At 40.9% G+C, this 12350-nt stretch overlaps 2 protein-coding genes across 7 annotated transcripts in view; one reads left to right on the top strand and one right to left on the bottom strand.

The window, feature by feature from the left end:
- Positions 1–12350, bottom strand: part of CMSS1 (cms1 ribosomal small subunit homolog) — a 394532-nt gene that overhangs the window by 364251 nt on the left and 17931 nt on the right. The gene's annotated exons all lie outside the window — the stretch shown is intronic.
- Positions 1–12350, top strand: part of FILIP1L (filamin A interacting protein 1 like) — a 308123-nt gene that overhangs the window by 285824 nt on the left and 9949 nt on the right. For 3 of the 5 annotated variants that reach the window (XM_019969020.2, XM_019969177.2, XM_019969348.2), the window contains one exon: positions 101–2876. The exons of 1 other annotated variant lie outside the window; for it this stretch is intronic. In XM_019969020.2, the coding sequence (XP_019824579.1) occupies positions 101–2876 (2776 nt within the window). Of the gene's footprint in view, positions 1–100; positions 2877–8285; positions 10788–12350 lie in introns of those variants that run through there. One more of the 5 variants, XM_070787039.1, reaches the window with a different exon arrangement.

Genomic DNA, 12350 nt, shown 5'->3' with positions numbered 1-12350 from the left:
GTATGAGTTGATACTGTCTAAATTACATACATGTTTACTCACAGCCTGTAAGTTACGAAAGCACCAGTTACAAAATAGAACGCACTCTTGTATTTTTCAGATTAAAAAGGCTGATTGACCAAGAAACTGAGTCCCGGGAGAAGAAGGAGCAGGAAAAAGAGAAGAGGGTCACCGCCCTGAAAGAGGAGCTGACCAAACTGAAGTCTTTTGCTTTGATGGTGGTGGACGAACAACAAAGGCTGACGGCACAACTTGCCCTTCAAAGACAGAAAATTCAGGACCTAACCACAAGTGCAAAGGAAACACATGCTAAACTAGCCCTTGCTGAAGCCAGAGCTCAGGAGGAAGAACAGAAGGCAACCAGACTAGAGAACGAACTGCAAACGCAGACCACAAAATTCCACCAGAACCAAGAAACAATTATGGCGAAGCTCACCAATGAGGACAGCCAAAATCGCCAGCTTCGACAAAAGCTGGCAGCACTCAGCCGGCAAATTGATGAGTTAGAAGAGACAAACAGGTCTTTACGGAAAGCAGAAGAAGAGCTGCAAGATATAAAAGAAAAAATTAACAAGGGAGAATATGGAAACTCTAGTATCATGACTGAGGTGGAGGAGCTCAGGAAACGTGTGCTAGAAATGGAAGGGAAGGATGAAGAGCTCATAAAAATGGAGGAGCAGTGCAGAGATCTCAATAAGAGGCTAGAAAAGGAAACATCACAGAGTAAAGACTTTAAACTTGAGGTTGAAAAACTCAATAAAAAGATTATGGCTCTGGAAAAATTAGAAGATGCTTTCAGCAAAAGCAAACAAGAATGCTACTCGCTGAAATGCAATTTAGAAAAAGAAAGGATGACCACAAAGCAACTGTCTCAGGAACTAGAGAGTTTAAAGATAAGGATCAAAGAGCTAGAAGCCATTGAAAGTCGTCTGGAAAAGACAGAATTCACCTTAAAAGAGGATTTAACTAAATTGAAAACATTGACTGTGATGCTGGTAGATGAACGGAAAACAATGAGTGAAAAATTAAAGCAAACTGAAGATAAGTTACAAGCTGCTGCTTCTCAGCTCCAAGTGGAGCAAAATAAAGTGACAACAGTTACTGAGAAGTTAATTGAGGAAACTAAAAGGGCACTGAAGTCCAAAACTGATGTGGAAGAAAAAATGTACAGTGTAACCAAAGAGAGAGATGATCTAAAAAACAAACTGAAAGCGGAGGAAGAGAAAGGAAATGATCTCCTGTCCAAGGTTAATGTGTTGAAAAATAGGCTTCAATCCCTGGAAGCAATTGAGAAAGATTTCCTAAAAAACAAATTAAATCAGGATTCTGGTAAATCCACAACAGCATTACACCAAGAGAACAATAAGATTAAAGAGCTTTCGCAAGAAGTGGAGAGACTGAAACTGAAGTTAAAGGATATGAAAGCCATTGAGGATGACCTCATGAAAACTGAAGATGAGTACGAGACTCTGGAACGAAGGTATGCTAATGAACGCGACAAAGCTCAGTTTTTATCTGAAGAGCTGGAGCATGTTAAAATGGAACTTGCCAAGTACAAGTTAGCAGAAAAGACAGAGTCCAGCCATGAACAATGGCTTTTCAAAAGGCTTCAAGAAGAAGAAGCTAAGTCAGGTCACCTCTCAAGAGAAGTGGATGCACTGAAAGAGAAAATTCATGAATACATGGCAACTGAGGACCTGATATGTCACCTCCAGGGAGATCATTCAGTTCTGCAAAAGAAACTCAATCAACAAGAGAACAGGAACAGAGATTTAGGAAGAGAGATTGAAAACCTCACTAAAGAGTTAGAGCGGTATCGTCACTTCAGTAAGAGCCTCCGGCCCAATCTCAATGGAAGAAGAATCTCTGACCCTCAAGTATTTTCTAAAGAAGTTCAAACAGAAGCAGTAGACAATGAGCCACCTGATTATAAGAGTCTCATTCCTCTGGAACGAGCTGTTATCAATGGTCAGTTATATGAGGAGAGTGAGGACCAGGATGAGGACCCTAATGATGAGGAGTCTGTGCTTTCCTTCAAATGCAACTCATCCACTCCCTGTCCTGTTAACAGGAAGCTCTGGATTCCTTGGATGAAATCCAAGGAGAGCCATCCTCAGAATGGCAAAATACAGACTAAACCCAATGGCAACTTCATGCAACCCGGAGATTTAGTCCTAAGCCACACACCTGGGCAACCACTTCATATAAAGGTTACTCCAGACCATGTCCAAAACACAGCCACTCTTGAAATCACAAGTCCGACCACAGAGAGTCCTCACTCTTACACAAGCACTGCAGTGATACCAAACTGTGGCACCCCAAAGCAAAGGATCACCATCCTCCAAAATGCGTCCATAACACCAGTGAAATCAAAAACCTCTGCTGAAGGCCTGATGAATTTAGAGCAAGGCATGTCCCCAATTACCATGGCAACCTTTGCCAGGGCACAGACCCCAGAGTCCTGTGGTTCCATAACTCCAGAAAGGACAATGTCACCTATTCAGGTTTTGGCTGTTACTGGTTCAGCTAGCTCCCCTGAGCAGGGACGCTCTCCCGAGCCGATAGAAATCAGTGCCAAGCACGCAATTTTCAGAGTCTCCCCTGACCGGCAGTCATCATGGCAGTTTCAGCGTTCAAATAGTAACAGTTCAAGTGTGATAACTACTGAGGATAATAAAATCCACATTCACTTAGGAAGTCCTTACATGCAAGCTGTAGCCAGCCCCGTGAGACCTGCCAGCCCTTCAACACCACTGCAGGATAACAGAACTCAAGGCTTAACTAATGGGGCACTAAACAAAACAACCAATAAAGTCACCAGCAGTATTACTATCACACCAACAGCCACACCTCTTCCTCGACAGTCACAAATTACAGTAAGTAATATATATAACTGACGACCCTTCCTTATCCGGTTTATACTGATATTGCAAGGAACTCAGTCCTTTTTAATTATCCCTCCACATCCCCCCAAAGACTGACTGAACTTGTACTTTGGGAAGGTTTATGCATGAACTATCCAAGAGTATCTGAAACTAACTATTGCCTGCATAGTCGTATCAAGTGTGCACTTACTGTATATCTTTTCATTTACATACCCTGTATGGAAAATATTTAGTCTGCACTTGTTTAAATACATCTTTATGTATTTCATTTTCCATAACTCACATTAATTTGACTGCAACTTGTCTTGGTGAAATACTTTAACATTATAAAGCAGTAAATAATTTGTTATTTTTACCATTGCTTGCTGAATTTTCTTTTGGTCATTCTGTGTTTTTTTTTTTTTTTTTGCATGTATAATAGAATTTTATTTCCTGTTCATAATGTCTATTAATTCTTCATTAAAAACAAACAGGATCTATTTCCCATTTATAGTCAACTTCTGATCAGGTATTAGAGGAGAAGGAAGTAGCTGAAATAAATAAAATTTTATGGCTCTTTGATTTCAAGGTGAACTACAAGATCTCACAGGAGCAAACTTGACTTCACGCTTGAGATGTTTCCTAATATCCCTGGTGCCCAGCACAGTATTTAGCACATATTAGGAATTTAGAAACTTAATAAAATGTTTACTCATAATCGCTGAATAAAATAATATTAATTTGCTTTTGTGAGCATGTATGAGCTGAGGCATGTCAGGTGAAAGAAAGAAGTGTGTTAGGAAGCCAGAAAAAGCACCTTTGGAAATACAAGTTACCTTGACAATCAAGAGTTGACTGTGTTTCTACCATACATTAAAAATCCCCTTAACATGTTTGTCTACATCTAAACAGCCACTAAAACATATGCTAGAAATCAGCCTAGAATTAGCCACTAAAACATATGCTCTTGAACACTCTGCTTCAAACCAAAAATGTCATTATTGTTCTTTTCTCCTATTTGGCTCCCAGAATAGTTTGAACTACTTAAGGTAGCTGCTTCCAACCTTACTTGTTAGTGGTCTGCAGTCAGAAGCTTAAACTTGACTGTAGGTTGTTGTTTTTTTTTTAACCTCCCAACAAGCAAATAAAAAACAAACATAAGTTATAGAAAAGGCATATTTTTTAAAATACTGTATGTTAGTTGAGGAATTTTCTTCTGTGATTATTGTTATATGATTTTCAAGGTAGGTGAGAAAAACTCAGTAATCCTTAAAGAAAGAAAAAGCATCCTAGGAATTCTGATACTGGGACTGTCAGCATAATCTGTACCTCTGTAGCAGAGAACAACAGCTTTCAGAGGAACATTTCATATTACAAATCTGGTCCCCAAGCCACATTCCAAAAACATGATTTCAGACAAAGTAGCTCACTGCCATTTTCCCTTTTCCAACCTCATAACTGTTAATTTAGTGTGGTCAATTTTATTGCCAGTTATTGATTTTAAACACAATTCATTTAGACACCCAGGAAAACTGTGAGGATCTTTAGAAGTAAAAGCCATCTTTCACAATTATCCTCCTTTTCCTGCAAAATCAATTTCATGATAGCAAAGCAAGGATTTGTTGACAGAAACACTTCCATGGTGATGAACTGCAACACCAACGCTGTGGGCTTGCATCATCATTAAATAAATTTGGATGAAAGCTGAGGTTAGTGATGAATGAGAAAGCTTCTGTTTAAACACATTTATCATGGGAATCGGCAGTGACCCAACTGTATTACAGAATACATGATGGTCTAAATGTTTTCCAAAACTGTTTTTAAGTTACCTTGGATTAGAACTTTAGAAGAAACTACAACTGTTATTTTATATCTTTTAAAGTAGACACTGATAATGTTGCTACATGGGATATCTTTTAAGATAATAATCAAGAGAGTACATATAAAGTTTTGGTAAATAGTGATCAACTAATAAAAAACAGAAATAGTTTATAATCAACTAATAATAAACAGAAACTAGAAAGAATTAAAATACAAAGTCTTCCCAGCATTTCCCAACTTTGTCACATAATGACATAAACAGAAAACACACTGGATGGATAAAGAGGCAGAGGTGATGAGCTGAGGGACTCCTATCACGCCCAGGTTCCTCCCGGCTGCCCCAAGTACTGAGGAAAAGATCCATTTTGGGCACACTTGTAACTAAGAGTTTGTTAGTTGAACTGTTTTGTAAGGATTCAATTTCTTATCTTATGTGAGCCAAGCAATTTTATATAATAAAGTTAATACCCCAAGTCCTGTGCTCTATGATTATAATACACAAATTCTCATTTCATCATCCTGCTCCAGATATTAACTACAAATAGGCTTCCCAAGTAATTAACATTATTGGAAATCTACTGGACTTTCAAGGAACTGAACTTCTTTTAGAGGTTCCTCTACTAGGACTACTTTGGTGTAACAATTCATATCCACATCAAAATTTACGAACACTGTCGTATTAATAACATATATAGATTACTAAAAGTGCTACTAATCAAAGTTTATGGTAAAGAGAGCATCATCTCTTAAAAAAAAGTTTCTTTTCCATAAAATCATACAAAGAATGACACAGACTACATTTTTGGCCTTTAATTTCAAAAATAATTCTTCATAACTCTGTGTGCTTATGTGTGCATATGTGTATGTGGGGTTCCAGGACTTTCTTTTTATTTCACATAAAATCACAGACGAATCCTGAAAACTAGGAAGGAGAGAGGAAATGTCACTGGAAAATCTTCATATGAGATATATGGAAGTGGAGGGTTGTGTTCTTGAAGAAAAGAAGGCCCTTGAGAGGCTCATAGGAGACATGATTGTTTCTATAAACATCTGAAAAAATATCTTCCTTTCATTTCATCTGAGGTCCTAGCTTCAGAACCAAGATTCATTTTACTCAGTCCCTGATCCTTTTAACTTTTTGAGCTGCAGCATTCTATCACGGTTTTGAATGATTCTATTTTATGACATTTTATTTTATTTTGTCAATTTATTTTAATGACATTCTTCTTGCCTTTTAAGACCATTTCCAAAGCTTTCCCAAGGAGGCCACTGCTCTGAGTTATCCTTACAAGAAGGACATTATACATTACAACAACTGGATCTTTACATACAAAGCAAAGTCTCTCTATGTGTTCAAGATGATGACAGGATTATATAAATTCTGTTAGTACTTAGAGAATTTCTACAACTACATTTCAGAATGCCAAGACATTAGGCAAAGGATAAACTAGGTTGCACTGTGAGATGACCATAAAAGGGGTATTTAATTTAAAATTTTTAGACTTGTAGTATAAAGATTCTGTGATCTTTATTGACTAAAATATAACTCCACACAAAAACATTTTTCACAGCTGTTTGATACTTAATCTTTACCAAGTGAGTCTCCTTTGAAACTTGTTAGACAAAGGCAGAGAGAGAGCTTTAATAACACTCTAGTTTCCCTACATTTTGGCTTCTGATATTGTCTTTTCCTCCAGATAATCATTTTGCTTTGCAATCCTAAGAGAAAAAATAATTAGGCAATAATGCATGCCCAAAACAATAGGATCTACATTTCTCAAAGTAAAATTCAAAACACATTATGAAAATCCCCTGATGGTCCCACCCAGAGTTATCAAATCCCAGTCTCTGAGGATAGGGCCCAGGAAGCTGCATTTTTTTAACAAGTTCCTCTGCTGATTACTATGTACCTAAAGAAAGACTTGGGCTTCCCATGCAGCACTGATGGTAAAGGACCCACCTGCCAGTGCAGGAGACATAAGAGACACAGGTCCAATCCTTGGGTCAGGAAGATCCCCTGGAGGAGAGCAAAGCAACCCACTCTAGTATTCTTGCCTAGAGAATCCCATGGATAGAGGAGCCTGGTGGGCTACAGTCCATAGCGCTGCAAAGAGTTGGACATGACTAAAGCCACTCAGATATATCTACTGATATATTGATAAACACTAGCAAATACGTTCTGACTCTAGTCTTGCTCTATCAGAATGAATTACACCTGTTTCAGGAAGTGTGACTATTCCACCCTCTAGTGGCTGGCATGACAAACATGGCTTATTCTCCAGGTTTTCTTTTTATTCAAAAGAAAAGCTCAATAAAAACTGCCATTTTATAAGGTGGGAAGGTTCCCAGTTTTACAACAGTAGCAAAGCATACATGTCTGAATCTTTGAGCAGTAGCAGGCTGTCTGGCAACTACAAGCTCTGTTTCACCTTCAGGTCCCTGGGCCTCAACATAACCCTACAGCATGTCTTGGGAATGGTCCAGAACATACATTAAAGAGAGCAGTTTGGATGAGCCAAAACAAAGGACTCCATTCACCTTAGGCCACAGTGAAGCAAAGCCAAGAAAGAATAAGGAAGATAAGTGGTTCAATAAAATCCCCAAACCTTAAAACTCATTTTCATTTAGATTAAGCTCCAAGTCCTTTGCTTTGTAACTGGTGGATCCTTCTACTGTGCAGTCAGAGCAGGTAACCCCCAAAGGCAAGGCTGTAGGGTAAAGAATCCTTAGGGAGTCGAGCAAGTTAACCAGCCAACACACTTCTAAGTACCCTATAATCTGATAATACATTAACGCTGTTCATATGGCAACACATACAACTCTGTCAATATTCTATCAGGACACCAGGTTTTACAACACTTAGAACAGTGCCATAAAAATATAATCTGGGCTAACCTTTAGCACTGCAGTCAGAAATCTGACAGATAATCCTCTTGTGGCCTCATTTTCAAATTTATTTTTGTCACAAAATTACTGGTCAAGAGAAATAAAATTTGTCGAGTTACGTGAGATAATTTTTTGAAAGCCTAAAAGTTGTATTTTAGTGAGTTCCTTTTCCCACATAGCCAAGTGGTTCTGTATGATATTTTTGTGAGGTTACCTAAAACACACCCTTTTTTTTGCCTATCAGTTTTGTTTCTTTTTCAAAGGCTAGTCATCTCTGAATAATCAACAATAGGCCCTACAGATCTACAAAGGCTGTCTCACTCTCTGCCATTCTTTAGGCCTCTGGAAGGGTGGAGTAAGATTACTGACATAGCACCCCTGTCTCAGTGACATCACAGCATCTCAGCATTAGTGTCTCCTCTTCAAAGAACCACAGTGGACACAACGGATCAATCCACCGATAGTGACAAACTGAACGGGGTGGGTGCTAAGGAGAAAGATTCACTGAGCTTCAAGAGCTTCCTATATCTGATATACAGAGATGAGAATCTGGAACCAGACTAAAATAAGCCTCAAAGCAACTTTAAAAATCTGCGCTGAGGAGTTTCATTGCATAAGGCTTGTTTCTACTAATTTGATAGACAGGCCTAGAGCACATGCATATTTGAACGTTTTTGTTTGTATTAATACCTTTTACCTTTGTCTCTTTCAAAGATACCATACTACAAACCAGTATTTTCAGATGAGCCTTCCATTCTTCACATGCCTTTGGAAGAAATAGAAGTCTAGACAACCAACCAACTTTGCTTTGGTGGGCAAAATGGGGGAAAGGTGGGTTTCAGCAGGATTCCTAAGAACTTAAGAAATAACCCTTTACTGTTTAGAACTTTCTAAAGTCTTCTGTGAGGCGTTTCAATCCCATTTGTATTAGCTTATAATACAGAATCATTACAAGTGATTCTATGTCTTCTATGAGGATACAAGCACCATTCATTCCTCAACAAATCACTTACAAGAATGAACCCACAAACATTTATGAAACACCCAATATTTACTCATTGCTGTGCAAGACAGCTATGCAGGTGATAAGATTTAGAATCTAAGGCAAGAGTTGAGAACTACCTTAAAAGGTAATTAAGAGCACAATACAGAAAAGGAATTCTATAGATAGCAAGTTCTATAGGCCTTTGGAGGAGGAATAGATTACCCTGGACAGGGTTCAGGGGTCAGGTTTCAGACACAGATAGGATCTGACTGGAGGAGAGGTAGCTGTCTGAGAGAGAAGGAAAACTGGGACAGAGATTCCAGAAGGTTCTCAGAGCAGAGGTGCGGGGGCAGGCAGGAGAGCAGAAAACCAGCATTCGAGGAACAGTGAGTGATGCAGTGTGGCTGACATTGACACGGCTGGGGAGTGGTCACAAAGAGTCAGACACGATGGAGCGACTGAATAACAAGATGCAAAAGGCACAGTATTGTCAGAACCTGAAGGTCCTTGACTACCATGCTAGGACACTCTGTCCTCAAAGACGTTCTCTGGGTAGTGAGATAGAGAAAACTAATGCTTTATACACTGTTATTTTATTTCGTAATAACCCTGTAAAGTGGATATCATCACAATTTTAGAGATGAAGCTATCTCAGCGCAAAGGGGAAGCATAATAAATCGTATCTAATCCAGCTCAGAACACAGACCGGGCACCTAACATTAGCTGCCTATTCTCTGCCTCACAGTCTGCCGCTTCAGCCAGAACACTCGGAACACCCCTACATACACACACGGGGCTTTTCCCTGCTTCTTCCCCACTGCTCTGCTGCTGCTGCTAAGTTGCTTCAGTCGTGTCCGACTCTGTGCGACCCCATAGATGGCAGCCTACCAGGCTCCCCCGTCCCTGGGATTCTCTAGGCAAGATCACTGGAGTGGGTTGCCATTTCCTTCTCCAATGCATAAAAGTGAAAAGTCAAAGTGAAGTCGCTCAGTTGTGTCCGACCCACAGCGACCCCATGGACTGCAGCCTACCAGGCTCCTCTGTCCATGGGATTTTCCAGGCAGGAGTACTGGAGTGGGGTGCCATTGCCTTCTCCACCCCACTGCTCTACCTGGAGAGAATTCTCTGCTCTAATCTAGTGATCTACAGTGAAAGGTCTGGCTCGAGCTTGACCTCTTCTGAAAGCTTCCAAGATCACCATAGACAAGAGCAGCAATCTGCCTCTTCTTTCAACTCCTCCCATCTACAGACCACTGTTAAGAGCTAATGAAGGTGAAAGGCCAAGCCCCACACCAATGGGCAGGCTTGGGAAAGACTGACTGGGGATGATGCTGCAGATAAAAGATGCGAGAAAGCAAGACCAAGGAGAGGTACAAGTTGTCAGGGAGCACTAAAGCTGCAGTCCAACCCCACTCTATCCTAAAACAGGAGTCTGCAGGCAAAAGCACAAACTCCAGGAGTGAAGAATGAGTTTGGACAGGCTATCAGTCTGTGAAGACCAGAGGTACCTGATCTCCTCAGAGGTGGCTGGAGTGAAAAGCATCAGAAATGAGTGACAATGATCCACAGAAGCAACATCACAACCACACACATCAAAGTTTGTAAGCAGGTGGCCACGTTGACAGTCCTGACAGTCCTGACCCAAAATCTCCAGAGAAGGCAATCTAGGGATCAAGGTCTAGTCATCAAAAAGACAAGCACCACCAGCTTAGCCCAGAGGTGGTGAGACTTCTGCCTTTGCAGAACCCTAGAAAATCTTCCTGGGATGGCATACCCTAATTTAGGGTTTCCATTTCTCAAGCAGCATCATGACTTATAAGAAAAGATTTAAGGTCCCAAAATCACTTTACAAAAAAAGAACTGTGTATTTTTTGAGCTCGGGGAGAAATGTTAGGGTTCAACCTTGCATGCATGCATGCTCAGTCGCTTCAGTCATGTCTGACTCTTTGAGGCCTCATGGACTGTAGCCTGCCAGGCTTCTCTGTCCATGGGATTCTCCAGGCAAGAATACTGGAGTGGGCAGCCATGCCCTCCTCCAGAGGATCTTCCTGACTCAGGAATCAAACCCGCATCTCCAGCATTGTAGGCAGATTCTTTACCCATTGAGCCACATGGGAAGCCCAGGGTTCAACCTTGTCAGTCTCTAAATTCTGCTTCCAATTCAGAATTAAATAACTGTAAACTTAGGGAGTTATCACAAATAAAATTGTCATTTTAGAGAAAAATCTTCATATTGATCTCCAATTATCTCTCACAACAATTGCTGTTTAGTTGCTAAGTTGTGTCTGACTCTTTTTGCAACCCCATGGACTGTATCCTGCCAGGCTCCTCTGTCCCTGGGCTTTTTCAGGCAAGAGTACTGGAGCAGGTTGCCATTTCCTTATCCAGGGGACCTTCCTGACTCAGGGATCGAACCCGGATCTCCTGCTTTGCAGGCAGATGCTTTACCATCTGAGCCACCGGGGAAGCCTGAGCTACCAGGGAAGCCCCTCATTACAATTAAGTACATATAAAGACCTGCTTCAATGCAGCCACTCAAAGCAATTCCTCAAGAACAATTTACCAGCCTTTACCATTTAGTCAGTTGGCTGTTTTTTCCCCTTCTCTTTTTTTAAAAAAAGAGCTATTCCTTTTCTGTTCTCTACCTTTTAATGGAGTTCTTGCTTAAATTCACTGATACCAGTCAGTTTTGAGGCCTCAGAGAAATATCATTTTATAGAAAGAGGAGTTAAAACTGCAATAGATCCCTAAAGAGTCCATTACATGAGAAACATTTAAACACCTGACGGGTCCCTTCAGGGTAGCTGGGATCACTCTGAGAAGGACAATCTCTCTCACAGTGACAGACACAAGCAGCACAATTTTTTATATAAAAGTTTATTCTGATTATAATAATGCATATATATTGCAAAAATTTTAGAAAATGTAAATGCTGCTGGAGTTGCTGATTTTAGCTTCTAAGAAGCGTAATGAGAGGACTAGGGAGAACAATGGACAATTAATACTATTTTCTTAGGCCGACCTATCAACTATGGCTCTATTCCAGGCGTTCTCAGACTGCCAATAAGGAAGGAAATGTGCTAAGGGGGACCATCCTGTAGTTACTGAACACCCCTGTGCTAAGGAGTGGCAGACCCCCTCAGAGACTGCAAGCTTAAGTAATCTGTCTCCTCAGCCCAAACATAATGGCCCAGGGGCCAGCCTGGTGACCACAGGAGAGGGGCAGGGTTTCCCTCCCCTCTGAGAGCCAATCAATGCCTGGAAAACGGCTCAATCACTGTGCATTGTTCAAGTACCGGAAAGAAATGTCTCCTTAGAGGGCTACTCTCAGAACTAGTCACACTCTTATCAGTTAATAAGACAGGCAGCCTTGTAGTGGGAATGTGGGCATAAAACTCACCTCTCAGGCTTTGGGAAAAGTATACAGAAGTACCCACGCTGGGAGAAGGAAAAAGTGGCAGGTGAGGGGGAATCACATTTTCTCCCTGGGCTGCCTCAGCCACTTGAATGGTATCAGCAGTTTTTCTATGATGATTCTCAAAGCAGCATCTCCAAGTTTTCAATGCCTACCAAACAGCTGCACATGGAAGATGGGACTGCACTTCAAACTGGGCATGTGCCTAGACCCCTGGGCTCTGTCACTCTCGGACTGCTCTCTGGATTGCTTTGTCTCACTTCTGGTGGTGGTCCACCACCTTCCCTGTCACCCAGGGTCAACATCTGAGTCCTATTCTCCATATCTCTGCTCATCCTCTAGATCCAGCCGACCACTCTGCCCTGGTATTTCTCCCTCT

Source organism: Bos indicus, chromosome 1, assembly GCF_029378745.1.
Source record: "Bos indicus isolate NIAB-ARS_2022 breed Sahiwal x Tharparkar chromosome 1, NIAB-ARS_B.indTharparkar_mat_pri_1.0, whole genome shotgun sequence".
Classification (NCBI taxonomy): Eukaryota; Metazoa; Chordata; class Mammalia; order Artiodactyla; family Bovidae; genus Bos; species Bos indicus.
The sequence above is the reverse complement of the archived record's forward strand: the minus strand, read 5'-3'. Positions and strand labels throughout refer to the sequence as shown.